Here is a 19,158-nt window from a genome sequence, read left to right as displayed (position 1 = left end):
TTGATCATTGTATTTCCTTTAGCTATTGTATGGCGTGACATGTTGTGACCAGTTATGGAGGCCCTGCTACCTCCCATTGCCTCATACAGGTTCCATGGAAAATGGGCTCTGGGGGCTGACAGGCTTAGTGCCTATGAATCTGCTACAGTCAAACAAGAGAGCTTTGTTCATGGGGTGATACACTCAAGAGTCAAACTCCAGGACTTAGTTTTTTGCCACTGGTTATAGAACTTCTAGCCTAGAAGTGGTATGCTAATCCTTATGCTTACCTGCCCAAAGTGGTGAGCCAAAATAATGTCTACGATGTTAGTTGTCCAGCCTGAGAACTAAAAAGAAAGAAATCAAATGCTATACACTCATATAAACTTTTTTTAAAAAATGAATTTCTCCTCATCATTAGGGAACAGAGGTGCACAGTATCTCCAGGAATCTTCCAATGGGTTAATTCTCTGTGGCCCTTGGGGTCACTGGCAGCAAACAAGTCATGTTTCAAAGAGCTGCAATATTAGAACCTCTGGTGACACAACCAATCACAACTAACACTTTCAATCCAACATTTATTAAGAGCCTATGTGTGAGCAGTCAATTTGAGTTGGGGGGGGGTGATGATGAGGAGGGACATAAAGATATAAGACACTAGTGGGATGGGTTGAGTCATTTAGAGAGAAAAGGCATAAACATGAATAAAACAACAAGAAGAGCACAAAGAAAATGCAGCATTACTAGCATTACTGGTTATTTTAGAGCCTCAGACTTTTGGGTTATAAATTACTCTAGATAAAGAGAATGAGTTGCAGGACAGATTTGTAGATCCCCATTTACCAGTGAAATTTCCTTGCCATTTGAAAATAATTTGAGGCATAGACCATAAGTTAGAATTTGTGATGTGGAAGGAAAGGAATGTCAGGTATAGTCTGACACCAGTTCTTTAGGGTGGCAAACTACTCCCTGCCTGCTTTCTGAGCTGTTTGCTTTCAAACAAAGGAACTGTTTGAAATGATTTTTACATTTTAAAATAAAGTTTATTGTATTTAAAAAGTAAAAACCATTCTTAGCACTCCAAGGAAAGGATTTGGCCTTTGGGAGGAGAAATAGCTTACTGATCCCTTGTCCTAGATTTCAGAGAGAAGCTTTTATCTACATAGAGAAAGGACAAGACAGACCCTCAGTGGATAGAGCACAGGATCTGAGGTCAAATCTGGTCTCAGACACATACTTGCTGTGTGACTGACTCATTGTGACCCGGGATAGGTCACTTAACCCTGTCTGCCTCAGATCCTTGTCTATAAAATGAGCTGGAGAAGGAAATGGCAAACCAACTTCAGTACCTCTGCCAAGAAAACCCCAAATGGGGTAACAGAAAGTCAGATGCAACTGAAAATAAGATCCCATAGGTTAACAATCTAAAGGGAAAGTCCATTTAGGAGGGATGAAAAACTCTCCAGAACAAAATTTTGAGGATTCAAAGAAAAATGATTAAAGGGAAAATTGTCTAATGAAACTGAGGAAGAAACAAAAGTGACCACACAGGTTTGTAAGACACTTACAGCAAGTAAGGAAAATGAATAGAATCCTGTATGAATGATACTGGCCTACAGGATCACTGTCAAAAGTTCTAAAGCTTACAATGAACTTAATGCTGTTCAATAAAAAAGGGTGATTTAAAAAAAAAACACATTGGGGAAAAAGAGAATCAGTGGATGGGACAATAATAACAGAGACAAAACTACTCAATTCCAACTTGGGAAGGGTATAGTAAGAGAAAGAGTGAGCTATCACCTCTGATCCTTTTTCTAATCCTATAGCTATTTTTTTCTGTTCTCTAAAATCTTTGAAAGATCTCTTAAAGGCAATGCCTTTGCATTCATACCTGCCAATTTTTTCAAGGCTTTGGATATAGTTCATCTGAACTTGGTAACTTGAATAAAAAGCAATTAGATACTATCTTATTTATTTTGTTTATCAGATAATAAGTTGTTTTTGTTCAGCAACTACAGACTAGTGCAATTGTCTTAGATTCCTGACAAAATTCTAGTCAATTATTAAATGAATGGTTAGGAAACATGTTGAAAAGGAAGTGGTGACCACAGAGAACTTTACACTCTTTACAGGTCATGCTAGGCTGCCCTAATTTCCTTTTCTAAAGAGGCTATCTCACTAGGAGAAGAAGAAAATGCTAGAGTTCTATCTTGCCTGTATTTTTTATTTTTTAAAAATAACTTTATATTTAATACTTTAATTTGACTCATTTCTTGTTGCCTATCTTTTAGCAAAGCATTTAACAGGATTCCTCATTGAAATCTTGTAGAGGAGGCAGCAAGGTAAATAGAAAGTAAATAGAAAGTTGAGCCTAGTATCAAGGAAGACCCAAGTTCAAATCCAAGTCTCTAGTGGAGTTTCCAGGAAATCTGCTGTGGGATATTCCTCTGGATACCACCTTCAGAGATGACATCAAAGCATTACAGACTGTTCTTTGGATCTAACAATATAACCAGTGCTATCTAAATTCACAGATGTCTAGCCCAATCTCTGCCTTCTGATTACTGGAGATAATGGTCCTGATGCACTGTTTGCCCTGGTCAGAACACAGGTGAAGTATGATCAGCTCTGGGCACTACATTTTAGGGACAATGATAAACTGGAGAGCATCCTGAAGACCAGGATCAGATCAGCATGGAAAAAAAGAGTCTCAATCAAGACCATGCCATATGAACACCAGTGAAGAATTGGGAATATTCTGAGAATGGAGAAGAGAAAGAAACTTAGGAGGGTATATGATTGATATCTGCAAGTATCTGAGAGGCTGTAACATAAAAGATATTGTTCTGCTTGGCTCCATGAGGTAGAATTAGGAATTATGTGTGGAGAAGTGGTAGAGAGGCAGATTAACGTTTGATGTAAGAAAATATTTCTCAACAATCAGTGGAATGGGGGTGACACCATAGTGCATGGAGTGCCAGGCCTGGAGTTAGGAAAACTCACCTCCAATGAGTTCAAATCTGGTATCACAGTATTTGTGTGACCCTGGGCAAAGTCATTTTAATTGTTAGCCTCAGTTTCCTCATTTGTAAAATGAGTTGGAGAAGAAAATGACAAAGAACTTCAGGATCTCTGTGAAGAAAACCCCAAATGGGGTCATAAGCAGTTGGACACAACTGAAAAATGAGTAATGATAACAAACAAATCAAGGCCTGCAAGAAAAGGGATCAACTCTGATGGACACAGCTCCCTTTCAGCAGTTCAGAGATCAAGGACAATTCAGAAAAACCTATGGACAATGCCATCCAGAAGAAAAATTATGGAATCTGTATGAGGAGCTAAGTAAACTTTATCATTTTTTAAAATCTTTTTTATGTTGCTTCTTTCTTGTGTTCCCCCCCACTCCTAACCCCTCTTTTACAATATAACTAATATGGAATTATGTAAAACATGGTTGGACATGTACAGCTTTTAACAGATTGGCCACTGCCAGGGGAGGGGAAGAGGGAAGGGAAGGTGCTAGAAAAGTGTGGAACTCATAAACTTGCAAATGAATGAATGTTGAAAATGAGTTATGCATGTAATTGGAAAAATAAAATAATAAAGGGGAAAAAAAGAGAAAAAGAGAAGGGAGTGATTATTTGGGAATCTTGGAGAAGAGAATGCTCAGAAATAGGATTGAGTTTACATGGACTCTGGGGTCCCTCCCAACTCATATTCTGGGTCAACTCTACCATCTGATTATTTAAAATCAATGACATAGCTTACATCCAGTCCTTTAAAATTCTATTCTGGCAAATTCTAGATCAACACTGACTTAAGCTGCTGCCATTTTTTTTTTTTGCAGTAACACTTGGAAATTTTAGCACTCAAAGAAAACATTTCAAAAATTTTTCAAATAAAAAACAGTGAATTTATTTTGGCATTGATTAGTTTTGTGAGTCTATCAATGGTTATTGTTGCTCATTGTCATTCACATGCAGCTTCATGAGTAGGTTTCAGTCTGCTACCTTTGTCCAAACCCCAACAAACATATGTGAAAGGAGGAATTTCTTCTCAAAAAATAAGTATCAGTAGTCTATATGTCCTTTGGAAAAGAAGTAGGACAAAAATCTTTAGGGAACAGACTGGGAGATGAGCATCTGCATATTCAGAATGGGAACTTACCTTGGAGGCTGCCCAGTCAATCCAACCTTTAGCACAGGGGTCAACATTGATGAGCATAAGGCCTTCCACAAGCTCTGGATGATTGAGCTGATAAAACAAGAGAGATACATTAGCACCTTATGCCTTTATGGGGGAAAAAGAGTAATTGCAAAGAGAGTACCAGTCTTTCAACCAGGTCCCACTGAGGTTTTCCTAACATTAGGAATGTAGCTAATTATTTTCCTGTTCCAAAAGAGGAAAGTGGCCTTTCTACTTTCATGAGAAAGCAGCAGGCCAAGTGTGAGGCAGGAATTCAGAAAAACAACTCTTTCATACATGAATTTATATCTGAATGAGCGGTCCAATGGGTAGTTTTAAAAATGGTTATCAATTGCTGTTATAAGTAAGGGCTAGGAGGAATTCTGAACTTCTACTGTTGATATGTCCTGTACCTTGGACCACATCATTCCCCTATGGGAAGCTGAAATTTGGAAGTCTAAGAGCTTATTTGAGCTAGAGAGATTCTTGAGGATATAAATTCCTTAAGATATCAAATGAGGCATCTGAACACTTTTGAGGTTATCTGCATATATGTTTTTATGTTCTAAAAGTGAAAGAAGAAATAATATAAGACTAAAGCTTTGGCTTGGAAAAGCTTATTCTCCTTTCCCCAAATGGGACTTTTTTTTTTTGCAAGGCAAATGGGGTTAAGTGGCTTGCCCAAGGCCACACAGCTAGGTAATTATTAAGTGTCTGAGGCTGGATTTGAACTCAGGTACTCCTGACTCCAGGGCCAGTGCTCTATCCACTGTGCCACCTAGCCACCCCACACAAATGGGACTTTTTAACATATCTTATATGGACACAAAAGTCTAGGAGTCTTAGGAGTCTTTTATATATATGCTAGCCATTTCAAAACCTTTGATTTGTGAAATTATTGCTTCAATATAATTAGTTTCCTTAGTAATTCTATGCATATAAAAACATTCTGAAAAGGTATCCAAAGGCTACCAAAAGGGTCCATGACACCAATAAAGTTATGATCCCTATTTATAGAAGGTTTCTTCCCTCTCTCCTCATCATTCTCCCAGTTTTCTCAAGATCTTATATAGGATGGCATGAGTAGGAAAACATGGCCCCATGCAAGTCCTCAGAGGCAGTTAAGGATGTCCATGGTCCTTAAGAGTGTGTCTTCACTGCCTCCTCGACTATTCTTTATGCTCCTTCCCTTTAATAAAGCAGCATGTCTTAGATAAGGGTGGCTCATAAAACCAGTATGTGGCTTTCAGGCTCTTAGGCCCATTCTCATCTGTTTACTCACAGCAAACCTGCCGAGGATATAAGCGCCAGCGCCAACTCCAATTCCAATGATACCTTTCAAGCTGCAAAACAGATACACCAAGACTGACAAGGTTAAGTTTATATGGGAAGTCCCTGTATTGCTTGTCTTTGTTTTTTTTTTTTCTCTCTTTCCCCTCATGATTTGGCTGGCTTCAGACAATTTCCATCTATCTTTCTTAGTTGTGTATTACCCAGACTATGAGTCAGAAAAAACTCTCACCCAGAATCCTCTTTCTAGCAGAACATGATTGGCTTCAGACAATTTCCATCTATCTTTTTTTTCCCTTAGGTTTTTGCAAGGCAAATGGGGTTAAGTGGCTTGCCCAAGGCCACACAGCTAGGTAATTATTAAGTGTCTGAGGCCAGATTTGAACTCAGGTACTCCTGACTCCAGGGCCGGTGCTCTATCCGCTGCGCCACCTAGCTGCCCTATCTTCCTTAGTCCTGTATTACCCAGACTACCAGTTGGAAAACACTCTCACCCAGAATCCTCTTCCTTAAGCAGAACAGGACAGTCAAGGAAACATCAGTTTTATTAGTATGGACAGGGACATTCCATAGTACAACCTCTGAACTTACCTTAAATGAGTTAAGACAGCAGGCAGCATTTCAGCCAGTTCATCCATGGTAGGGTACTGGTACCTGAAATCATCAGCACCATCAAATCACAAAAGAATGTAGTTTCATAATTGCCCTGACAGGTGGATGTTATTAAGTGTCATTCCCACTTTACAGGTGAAGCAGCTGAAGTCCCAGAAAGGATAAATGACATGTGAAATGTTACACACTGAGCAGAAGTCAGAGCCCAGAATGTAACCCAGTCCACCTGACTGATGATTACACTATATTAATTTTCAGTAAGTCCTCTAGACTATCTAGATTTTTGAAGAAATGTTATGGTCTTAATTTTTACATAAACAACTGAACTTGAGGGATGGCTAGGTGGCGCAGCAGATAGAGCACCGGCCCTGGAGTCAGGAGTACCTGAGTTCAAATCTGGCCTCACACTTAATAATTACCTAGCTGTGTGGCCTTGGGCAAGCCACTTAACCCCATTGCCTTGCAAAAAACTAAAAAAAACAAACAAAAAAACTGAACTTGGACTGTATTTCACACAAATGACAACTGTATTTACAAATAATAAACTTCTTTACTACCTCTGTATCACCTTAAACCTCTTTTGTTATTATGAAGGTTCACATATGTGCATGTAGTTTAAAAAAGTATAGCCAAAATATATAATTTGTTTATTCTGCTTTCTTTACCTTGTGTAACTTTTTTTTTGCAAGGCAGTGGGGTTAAGTGACATGCCCAAGGTCACACAGCTAGGTAATTATTAAGTGTTTAAGGCTGGATTTGAACTCAGATCCTCCTGACTTCCAGGTCCAGTGTTCTATCCATTGTGCCACTTAGATGCCCACTTTTAATATTCATAGATGGCATTTTTAAGAGTTTTAAGAGTGCCAATTTGTTTAGTCAATTCCCACATAGTAAGCATTTAGGCTGTTTCCACTTCCTGTGGAAACAATATTTAGGAAACTTTATAAGAAAATACTTTTTTACTTCTAAACAATAAACAATGGAGGAATCTTTCTAGTAGTATTGTTTTAAAAGACAAAATTAGTTTTATGACTCTATGAAATATTGTTATTTTCCAAAAAAGACTACCAGTTTATAATGTCATCCCAGTACTGTATAAGCAGAATTGGCTTCCCTATAAACTTGCTAGCCTGGGTTTGGCTGCTTTTATTTTTGCCAATTTTACACAAGTAAAGTGGTGGTTTAAAGTTGCTTAGTGAAGTTTTACATACATTTTTTATATGTTTATAACCTGTATATCTTTTTTTTGTAAAATATCTATTCATAGCCCTTGATAATTTATTTAGTCTTAACTGAGTATTATCAATTTAAGTTTATATGATTCCCTTATTTCTGATAATTATGTCAAGAAAAATATCCCCTATTTTATGTTTTGTTGTAAAACATTGCTATACATAAAACGCATCTTCCCTGGCCACAGTAATTTTTCTTCCATTTGCACTAATAATTTTTCTCCATCATAACCTGTCATGGCTTTTTAAAGGTCACATATGTTGTATTTTATAAAGATAAGTGGAGCTGGTAACATGGAAAGAAGAAAGAATGAATGGTGAATAGCTGGGAGGACTTCACTGGCATCCTTATTATGTTAAGAGAAAATGAGGTGGATGGCAGATACATTTAAATATTATAAGGTGAGACTTTTCCCCCCTACTATATTATTATCTGTTTTTCTGATAATACTTATGGAAATATGATTTTTTTCCAAATGTTTCATATAAATAGAACAACCTTTTCTAGACATTTGAATGCGATTCTAGGACTTCCATTATATTGATTTATTTTTGCTGCCTAGCACCAGGTAGACTTGATCAGTTTTGGTTTTCAGAGAAAATACAGTATGGTGGATCAAGTGCTGAACTTGGAGCCAGTAAAACCTGTCTTTAAATCCTGCCTCTGACATGTTGCAGAAGTCCAATCTGGAGCCAAACAAAATAAACCTAATCCATCTTCCATATGACAACCCTTTAGGCACTTGTCCCTCCCTTAGTTTTCTCATCTCTAGGCTAACACATGCAGCTCCTGAAATCAAGGAAGCCTTCACCATTAGATGGTTGCCCTCTGCTGGAGGTTCTTATGATTAACAAAGTCCTTCCCAAAATATGGCACTAAGAACAAAGTACAATATTCCAAATGTGGTCTGGGAAGGAATGGACACCTTACTTCTGGGAGCCAGGTTTCTCTTCATGCAGCCTCCAATCCCTCCATTTTTCCTGATGATCCTTCAGAGTTTTGCAGCCTACTAAAACCCCTAGATGTTTTCTGGACAAGCTGTTTTCTAACCATGCCACTTCCTCACATTTGTGCTTCTGAAATATATTTCTTGATTGTTCTTAATATATGGAATCCAATGTTCTAGTTGTCCATCAAGATCTTTTTGGATCCTGACTCTATTAGGCCACATATTAGTCATTCCTCTTGGCTTTGTGTCATCTATAAATCTGGTAAGCATGTTAGCCATGTTTTCTTAATATACATACATACACACACACACACACAATATATACATATGACAGGTAGGTGGTGCAGTAGATAGAGCACCAGCCCTGAAGTCAGCTCCTGAGTGCAAATCTTGTCTCAGACACAAGTCACTTAACCCCATTGCTTTGCAAAAACAAATAAAATTTTATATATGTATGTGTATACACACACACACACACACACACACACACACACACACATGAATGGCTATGCAGGTTATTCAAAAGCACCATACAAAGGTGGTCATCAGTGTGTTTTATGAAGTTCTCCCTTACCTTTGATACAGTCTTAACAAAACCAATATCAATTAAACAGGAAGAGGGAAGGGTGAAGAAAATACAAATTACTACAGTCCCTGCTATGGGCTAGGGTATCTAGGTGGTACAGTGGAGACAGTGCCACCAGACTTGGAGGCAGAAAGAAATCAAATGTGGTCTCAGGTACTTCTTGGGCAAGTCACTTCACCCGGCCGGCCTCTGTTTCCTCATCTGAAGATGAGTTGGAGAAGGAAATGACAAAACTACTCTAGTATCTCTTTCAAGAAAATCCCAAATGGGGTCATGAAGAGTTGAACACAACTGAAAAAAGAGCAACAACAATAACCACAACAAATAACTCAAGGCCTTCAAGAGAAGGGAGAGTGATGAACTCTGATGGATGCAGCCCCTCTCAGTTCAGTGATCAATCGGGGTCACGGGGAGTCCATCATGAGTGAAACGACTGAACAACAATAACCAGGCCCTGTGTTGACTGGGCTAAGACAGCTGTGTGACCCTGGGAGAGTTGCAGAACCTCCATTTGCCTCAGTTTCTTCATTGATAAAATGGGGACAATAGTACCTGCCATTCAGGGTTGTTTTGTGATCAAATGAATTAGTCTTTATAGTACATAAGTATGTGTTACTACCAACTATCATTATGAGTTATTCTTCTGGGCCAGGTACTCTATTAGATGTTGGGGAGACTGGAAAATGAAATCGTCCAGTCAGCATTCCTGCTATTACAGGAGAGGACACAGGCACATAGAGGTTTAAAGGAAACCCAAGGAAATTTAGGAAGGAGGAAAAGGAGGGAGTTACAAGCAATTCAGTCTTGGAGCTGAACTTGCAGAGGAATGAAGGTGGAAGGGAGGAGGGACTGCAGGTCAGGCAGGAAACAGACTGAACTAAGACATGGAGACAGGATTGATGGAATACTGCAGATGAGGAGGAGGAGGGGCTAGAACAAGGAATGAAAAAGAGCATAATGTGAAAGGCCAAACAGAGCAGATTGTTTGATCTTGGAGGTAAGAGGGAATCACTGAAGCTTCTTCGGGAATAATCAGAAAGTTTTAGTCCATTAGTCTACTGTATATATGAAGTGGCCATTTTAATTGGTATTTGCTATGTTAAGAATATGACATGGGTAGGGGAGAATTTCTTAATAGTCCAGGCTCAAATTAGCATAGCTGTGGTATGAAGAGACGGAAGCAGACAATGTCAGAGGGACTGGAGAGGTGGACTAAATGTTCAAGAAGAGCGTGTCAGAGCAAGGCTGCCTCCAAGGATGGTGGAGTTCTCAAAAAGAAAGAAAGTAGTTTGGAAGAGGAATGGGTTGAGGGGAAATAGGATTCGTTCTGTTTTTTTATATGCTGGGTTTGAGATACCTAAGAGACAACCATTTGGAAATGTCCAAAACTAAACTTACAACACTGGCAGATATTAGCACCAAATTTACATATTTTTTTCCCTTGTTAAGCTGATGTATTATTCTCTATTAAATTCCTTCTCCAGTGCTGCCCTATGGCACAGAACAGACTCTGGGCATGATCACAGTAATGGTTATTTCAGGGACAGGGGAATACAAGTTCTGGAGTCTTGCATCAGTCAAAAGAGGATGTGAAGATGTGCTTGGAACAAATCTTGTGATGCATTTCAGTGATCTGAGGACAGTGCTCCATTTCTAATTATAAGAGCTTTAAACTTAAGTTGATGAATTTTTCAGAAGCCTGTTCCTTTCCAACATTCTTCTACTTTCTGAATGAACATCAAATGTTTGAACAGGTTAAGAGATATGTCTTTCCAAGGTCATTCAGCCAGCATGACTCAGGGACTGGACTAGAACCCAGTCTTCTGGACTTCAGGGCCAGTTCTCTATATTATACTGGCTATCTCTTTTCTCTTTTTTGTTTGTTTGAAGGATCTTTTATTCTTCTAGTTGTGAAATTTGAAAATAACATAGAGAATTAATTATATTTTTTCTTTTGTATAAAGTCCTCTGGATTTTTTTTTAATGAGGCCTTTTTAAAATATTAAGTAATTTCCAGGTACAACACATCATCTCCCCACCTTACCCCCAAACTCCTACTATTTGCTTGAATTTTACCCTATAACAAAAGAGTTAAGCAAAATCAACTGGCAAAGCAACCATGACTGACAATGAATGTACTCTTAGACTTTGGTCAATTATCTTTTAAATTCTATTTTTTATTCTTTGTTTCATGTTCCATTTAGTTTTCATTTTAGTTGTGATTTCCTTCATTTTCTTTAAATATCCATTTTAATTTTAATTTAATTAAACATATACTAAGTACCTAATCAGGGCAAAGAGCTATTTCTGGAATATAAAGAAAAAAATGGAATATCCTTCAATTGTTTACATTTCATTTTTTTGCCATTTCTAGAAACACATCTGTTTTAAAATAAGCATTTTCCCTCATCAGTTTTGTTTCTGGTTTTTCTCATATCTCAGAATTTTTGAATTGCATAAGAACTTGATTCAATTTCAGTTAACAAGAAAGATTAAAAAAAAAACCCTTAACAAGAAAGCTTTTGTCTCTTTCTGGTATTTCCATTGCTTCTAAAAAGGGAATGGCTCCTTCCTCAGCCTCTACTCCCTTTTCTCTCCCTAGAAGTTACTGACATTCTCTAAACTAGAATATTCCTAGTCATTAGGATTCCTCGGGTTGTGAAGGGGCAAAGGGAGCCCTTCTCATGCAGGAGGTAGGGTAATGACCATGGTAATGGTGTCTCCTTCCCTCCATCTGACTAGAGGAAACTAGAAAATCATCTTATTTCTGTATCCCCCAAAGAGCATAATCAAGGATCAGTGAAGATCCTACAAGAAGAACATTGGTTCTTGTCCTATTTCTCTGGATAACTCTAAAATTTTCCATAGTCAATGCAAGCTAGGAGAGAGCAAGAGCTATGGGGATAACAGACATGAACAGACTTATTGGTTGGAAGATGGGCTGAAGAAAGTGCCTGTTTCTTGTTCACAACAATATTTCATAAGGCCCACCTGTCAAAGGGCAATGCCTTGAGACAAACAAAAGAAAAGGCTAGTTAGGCACCCTAAGGTCTGTGCTTATGTGATCCTAGAAAACTTAGTTAAATTATTATAGAAATATTGAGTTGAACCCCAGCCAAAATTCATTTTCAGGTAGCACAAACAATGCCAGAAACTTCTGACTGTTCAGGTCAACATTCAAAGTCGAAATCATCAGATCTAGGTGGGGGGGGGAAGGATTCTCAGGCTTCAGAGATGAATCTGATTTATGTTTACATATAGCACATGATAGTGCATGTAGTGGTGATGGTCAGGAGAGGTATACAAAAAGAAAAAAAAGATAGCTAGGTAAGTGATGCTGCTGCAGTTTAATAAAGGTAAGAGAAGGGACTGGCAGAAAAGACCTTGCCTCTTCAAGGTGACCTCAATACTGCATTTTTTTTTTTGTAATCAAAAGACGATTATGAGCTATTAAGAGCTGGGAAAATGTAATCCATCTATCTATATTTAACTGACTACAGTGAATCTAAATGTTAAGTCAATGAGTTAGGTCAAATGGGGGTACTTTGCTAGAATCATTTTTAGGTTGGGACTGCACAAAATGGGTTAACAATTTCAAAAGTCTTCTTGGAGATTCCATGCTAGCAGTCACTGTAATCTGCTCATGCCGTCTCACACCAGATGTTCCCCCAATATGTGTTGCTTAAAATAACTCACTTGTAATCTTACCCTGTTGGGAAAGGGGGTGCACCTTCTTGCTGGCCTGGGGCATCCACATGGCAGACAGCAAAGTGCTGGGTGATCTCTTGCATGTCTTCGAAGTTAAAGAATGCATTAAAACAGGACTTATCTGCAAAAGAAAAAGGACCTGGAAGTAACAAATCATTCATTTCCACCTGATTTATTTTAAACCAGTTTCTACATTCAATCCTCCTCCTACACGATGCCTCTTTAAGTCCTAGTTGTTTAAATCGCACAGCTTCTTTCTCCTAAGTCACTTAAAAGTGCATAGAAATCCAGTATCTACTCATCTGGTGTGGTTGCTTGGTTCGCTTCTCCTTATCAGCAGGCTTCATGAAAGTTATAGTGTTGAAATGAAACTTCAAACATAGGCCACATATAAAAACACCAAAGCAGAGGATTCACAACTGCCTGGTAAACTGGAACAGTTTAGCAAATAATCTTAAACTAAAAGACTGGATAGGTAAGCATGGGTGTACAATATAGGGAACAGAGAAAAGAAAAAGGCAATGTGTTTGGATGACATGGCTTAACCAAGAATGGTCAAACCCAATCCCCTTTAAATTTGTAGTATTGGCTAGTGCAGGAGTGTTTTCATGGCATTTACATTCTGAATTGTCAGTTTTTAAATATAAAGAGGTAGGAATAAGATCTAAAGCAAAGATAGATCTCTAGCCTCTTGTTTTTAGCAAGTTCACTGAATGTTATTAATTCCATCAGTGGGTGTGAGAATCCTTATGCTCAAGAGTAAAAAATCCAAATGTCATTTTATAGATAAGCTCACTTCTCAGAAAGAACATTTCCTCTAAGATTTGAACCCAGAATATAGTCTAAATTTAAAAAAAAAAGCAAACAACATCATAGGACAAGGGGGCAGGTATAAATATACATACGGTTTAGGCCAATGTCATGATAAGTGAGAATAACTGGTCTGTTCCCTTTTGGTGAGCCTCGCATGGTGACATGTACCACGCCATGAGCTGTTTCAACGTCGTGCTCCTGAAATAAGAGAAGGCACTGCTTCACTGTAGGCTGAAGGGGCGTACCAGAGATGCCAAAGCTTCACAATTTTTGCTTCATTTTTACTTTTTCCTGAGCTGGGATGAAATACTCCCTTGTACTATACATGCACATATGTGAAATGCTGTCAGAATACAGCTACTTTCCAACCCCCTCTAATAAAAAGGAAAGAGGGTGAGAAGGCGGGGGAAGGGAGGAAGATGATCACAAAGAACAAAAAAAATCAGTTGTGTGGGATATATGAAATATGCAAAAGGAGCTGGTTATGGAAAAGGGTTTAAGTGAGTTAGATGATGAATGGGGAGAGGTATGATGAGGTTGATTAAGAACAGTCATCTGTAGGATCATGGACTAGAGTAAGCACACAAAGGAAGGAAAGAGAGCTGTGGGGCAAACCCAAGATTCAAACTAGTGGGGTTTGAACCAAATAGGAGAAAGTTAGAAAGTAGAACAGATGATAGGATATGAGCAGAACCAGAGGGGAGCCGGAGGAGGAGAGCACAAGATGGAATCAAAGGCTGCTGGAACCAGTATCTGGATGGGGCAATTTTGAAACCAACGGGATTCCCAAGGGCCTTGTTCAAAGTAAATTGCTCCTAAGAACTCAAGCCTTTAAGTTTTGGAAATGAAAAACCTGCTAAACCTGCTGTACATGAGTCTGTTTTACTGATATTTAGCTTGATCCCCCAATTTCACCAGTTTTAACATTCCTGTGAATTAAGTAAGGAGGCAAAGAGATCTAAGAAATGAGGGGAGATCAGAAGCACAATGTACTGCTGCCAATCAAACTCTTTTGGAGGATTTCTGTGTAACTCTTTTTTGGCTTTTTTTTTTTTGGAAAGGTTCAATGTGGGAGAAAGACTGTTGACTGGGAAGAGACTGATGTATTAAAACAATTTATCAACTAAAAGAAAAAAACCAAGCCAGTAGTAAAGCTAAGCTACTCGAATTACTATTTACTAATGAACCTCTTTAAAATCCCTAATTCCTTTCCTTATATGGGACATAGAAGGCAAGCTGGTTCCCTAAGGCTAAGTTCATACTGGGCTTCACCAAAAATCCTCTATCCCATGAGGCATAAACCTTTCTTGATCAATGCACTCTCCTACTATCACTGATTTGGAGGGGAGGAAAGAATAGAGGGACTCTGAAGAGCATAGAGACAGCTGAAGAACAACAAAGAGGCTTTCAGTGGTAGGGGGAGAATGATGACTAAATATAAAAGGATATCTGGATCTGGAGAAGTAATTTCAGTAGAAAGATGCTAAAAAGGGAGAAATAGGAACGTCAAGAACAGACAGACCGGAAGTAATCAAGAACTTTGAAATTAAGCCAGAGAGAACTGAGAAAATGATCAATTTTGTCATTCTCTATTGGTCTGGATAAATCTCATTATTTAATACAGCTTTTTAACCATTTTTAAGTGAAACAAAAAAGAATCAATAACCATGAAACCAAAAGTGAAAACACAAGGGTTTTTTTTAGTTCAGTACTTCTGAGGCTTGCCCTGAATCAGGAGAGGTCTCTAAACACCTGCAGATGGGAATTATGCTTAAATCACATTAGGCACTTTACCCAGCCCTCTAAATGCCTCCTGCCTGCTGAACCTCTAGGACTGTTTCCTTCACTGGGGGAGCTGGCTTAGCATTTGGCTTGAGAGTTACACTTTTGAGAGGTTGATCTGATGGTGAAGAACTATACTGAGAATTCATTTGGAATGGAATCTATCTCAATGATCTTGATCAGGGATCAGAATTAGTGGTCAAGTCACTGTTAGGAACAATATTACTATTTTTTTTTTAATGATCAACTGCTTTCTGTTCTGGAGGTGGTCTCTCTAGTTACCACCTCTCTCAGGCATTCTAGAACACAGCATGACTACACAATGTGACCCTAAATACAATTACCAAGAGGGCAGCATTGAAAAATCTTCCTTTTCACTACCTGCTTAACCATTCTCTCCATTGTTAAGGCATTTGAGAAAGTATATTCACTTTGAAAACTTTAAAAAAAAATCAAACTCAAACAACTACCAATGTTCCCCAAAAGCTCCCAGACACACTTCCCCTATTCTTGGCTACTTTCCCAGGGCCAGTGAATGGTAAATAGCCAAGATATCTCTATTAGGTTGCCTTGCCATCATCCTAACCAGGGGATATTTATAACATCATATGAGGATTATACAAAATTAATAACTAAAAATTAGTCTGCTATATTTGGTCAAACATTTAATTAATTCTTAGATTTATTGAATTTTGAGTCCTGCCTGGGTTGCCTTGGTAACACCAAACCAAATGCTTTCGAAGGTCAGAATTGCCTGCCCTGGATCTAAACATAAGAATCAAAGCCTTAGTTTTTTGCCAAAGTGGTTTCCTTCTATCTATCATACCAAAAAAAAAGCTACTATTTTATCTCGGCAGATGGGCAGTATAGTGGATAGAGATTGGCCTTGGAATCAAATCCAGCCTCAGACAGCTGACACTTTCTAGCTGTGTGACCTTGGGCAAGTCACTTAACATTTAGGACTATCTCCAGTTGTCCTGATTCATTTCAGGCCACTAGACCCAGACAGCTCTGAAGGAGAAAGTGAAGCTGGTGACTTAGCACCCCTTCACTCAAATTCAATTCATGTGCTTGTCATGACATCACCTCCCTGTCAGTCTTCTTCAAGAATGAAGAACAAAACATCACTATTTTACATATCTCTGGAATTTATATTCTCTTTCTGCTCCCAATTTGGACTTAGTCTCATTTAAGCTCCAGACAATTCATTTTTAATTTGTGCTGATTCACTTTAAGTAATAATATAGCAATCAAAAAACATTGATTACACAGCTTCCCATAGATGGTAGAGGAGATGGAAAGTTTGGCTAAGACCAAGACCCTGCCTCAAGGTGCTTACATTTTACTAGATCCAGTGAACCAATTCTATTTTTTCCTGCTGCTTCAGTGATATTCTACTGAACCAATTCAAATTGGAAAGATTTTTTTTATTGTTATACAGGGCTTTTTGCTTTAATATTACAATTTGACCAATGTGAAAGTCATCTCCCTTATCAGTTGTTTGAATAAATTATTCAGTGATTTTTCTATACCTAGTCTCAAGTCCAATCTTCCTGGTCTTGACTTCAAGTCTTACCCACCATCTATCTGCCATGTTTTATTCTTGCTCATTCCTTTTAATCTGAACTAGTGTTCTTCCAGACTATTAATAGAACTCCCACATCATCTTCCATACACCATATACCAGGCTTACAACCATTCATCACTTCACATATACCAAAAATATTTCCCTCTCCTCACAAAAATTTAACCTGATTATGAAGAGGTCAAAGGTGACTTCTCACTTGGTCCAAAAATAATTCTACCAGAATTAGTACAAAACAAAGGACAATTAAAAAAATAAACAAGTTTTGTGAGGTCACTTTGTCTTCTTTAGAAGTTAAGCATTGTAAGGGAAATTTTCCAAAGGTAGAATAGGATCAAAGTCAGCAAAATCTTCCCCCTGAGTTTTCAATTATTAAAGTTTAATTACATGATCACAGATTTTTAAAAATATCTTTACAACTATATGCAATGGTAGTTTTCAACAATCATTAAAATCTTTTTTATTAATATTTTATTTATTTATTTTTCCAACTACAGGCAATGATAGTTTTTCCTAATTATTTTTGCAAGGTTGAGTTTTAAATCCTCCCCTTTCACTTCTCCTTCCACCTGACAAATAACTGGAGTGGTTTATCTTTTCCCTCTCTAATTCATTTTTTTTTCTAATTCATTTTTAACCATGCCAAACATAGATCCATATTAATGATCACAGATTAAGAGTTAGAAGAAACCCTAAATACCATCTAGTTCTAACCTCTCATTTGAAAAATTAGGAAACTGAGGCTTCAAAGTGACCCACCCATAAACAGCACAGATATATACATAGTGGTAAAATTTGACCTCAAGCTTTCCTGACTTAAAATCTTACACTTTATTCACTATGCCATGCTGCCATCAAATTCTCATTCTGTAAATTAAGAACTGAGACCAAAAGAAGTAGGGTGACTTCCCCAAGATCATATGGTTATTATTAACTACAAAGGTCTGCTGGGTTTCTAGACACACCTTAAATAATGATTCAAAAAATTCGGTATTTTGTGTCTCATTTTTAATTTGTAATTTTACAGTAAAGTTTAACTGTTAATTTCAAAAAATTAAGTTTTCATTTTTTTAGTTTGATGAATAAACTAAATGCCCTTTACTACTGAGTTTTTAATAAATTTTGCCATTAAAAAAATTTCCTGAATGCTCATATGCTGACATATGTGTTTATGAATAAGTGACAAGTCAAGGCTTGAATTCAGGTTCTTAACCTCTAAATTCAGTATTCCTTCCACTGTACCTTTCCCAAGCACTAAAGGATTTTTCCCAGGAATTCCAAATGAGACAGCTGCCTTATGACACAATAGCTTTAGAGATGGGGACGGGTAGTCGCTTCTAGTGCTAGGAGCTAGGGAGATGGCAGCTGAAGCAGCCAGATGGCAGTAAATGATGGCACCTGCCATCAAGACAGGTGGCTCTGACCTTACAGAGACTGGCTTAGATACTAGCTTAGCATTGCAAATAAAGGTATATGATTCCACCAAAAGGCAAAAATAAATCTTTACAAATTGACAGTGAAGGTTTGAGGTTAACTGAAGAGGTCAAAGAAAAAGGACACGAGCTTTGGAAGGATATGCATAACCTGAAGCCCTAGAGATCCAGAGAGAGAAATGTAGTAGTACACCCTTGTGAGGCCAGAAGAAATAAAAGCTCACATCGAAATGCTTCAATCACAAAAATCACCTAAGTCCTTCAACTCTCACTAGTTAGTCAAATTTCAAAAGAACTAGGGGCTAAAGGCATAACCACCTTGGTAAGGTTCCTTAGGGTGGTGCCATACCTAGTCTGGTTTCATCATCTGCTCAGTAAGGTTCCTTAGGGTAGTGCCACACCTGGTCTGGTTTCATCATCTGCTCGGGTCTGAGTGGAGCTCCAGCAAGCAGCACAGGAGGCTCACAGGTTGATCCCTGTTCCTTCTGAACATCTCAGCCCTTGTTGGGCATGCCCCCATAAAAGAATCTGGAGTGTTTAGGCTATATTTATAATCTTCACTTAGTACATACTGCTTAGCTGATCTAGAAAGCATTTTTCACAGGTTTTAAAGCCATTTAAGTACATGTGAAAGAAGTTTGCATACATAACAATTTGAGCTGTAGATCATAATTTATCTAGTATGTATCTGGCTTCTCTCATTGAGTCCTTAACCAGTAACTAGTAACCTTACTCCATTAGTATTAGCCCAATTCATCACTGCTGTTGTCTTCTGTCATTCCACAAAGAGGGAGGATATTGGTTTGAAGCACTGTAAGGGGGTGAGGGAAGCCAGGTGGGCAGTAAGGTGCTGGGCCTCCAATCAGAAAGATCTTAGTTCAGATTGCCCTCAGACACTTTCCATGTGACTGTGGGCAAGTTACTTTACTTCTGTTTGCCTCAGTTTCCTCGTCTATAAAATGAGTTAGAGAAGGAAATGACAAATCACTCCAGCTATCTTTGC

At 38.2% G+C, this 19,158-nt stretch overlaps 1 protein-coding gene across 6 annotated transcripts in view; it reads right to left on the bottom strand.

Annotated features, from left to right (window-relative positions):
* NDRG3 (NDRG family member 3) overlaps nt 1-19,158 on the bottom strand; it is a 66,655-nt gene that overhangs the window by 9,943 nt on the left and 37,554 nt on the right. For all 6 annotated transcript variants that reach the window (XM_074212013.1, XM_074212011.1, XM_074212014.1 and 3 more), the window contains 6 exons: nt 13,448-13,553; nt 12,543-12,663; nt 6,046-6,108; nt 5,447-5,507; nt 4,147-4,233; nt 270-326 (listed from right to left, as the gene is read on the bottom strand). In XM_074212013.1, the coding sequence (XP_074068114.1) occupies nt 270-326; nt 4,147-4,233; nt 5,447-5,507; nt 6,046-6,108; nt 12,543-12,663; nt 13,448-13,553 (495 nt within the window). The remainder of the gene's footprint in view (nt 1-269; nt 327-4,146; nt 4,234-5,446; nt 5,508-6,045; nt 6,109-12,542; nt 12,664-13,447; nt 13,554-19,158) is intronic.

This window comes from Macrotis lagotis, chromosome 1 (assembly GCF_037893015.1).
Source record: "Macrotis lagotis isolate mMagLag1 chromosome 1, bilby.v1.9.chrom.fasta, whole genome shotgun sequence".
Classification (NCBI taxonomy): Eukaryota; Metazoa; Chordata; class Mammalia; order Peramelemorphia; family Peramelidae; genus Macrotis; species Macrotis lagotis.
The sequence above is the reverse complement of the archived record's forward strand: the minus strand, read 5'-3'. Positions and strand labels throughout refer to the sequence as shown.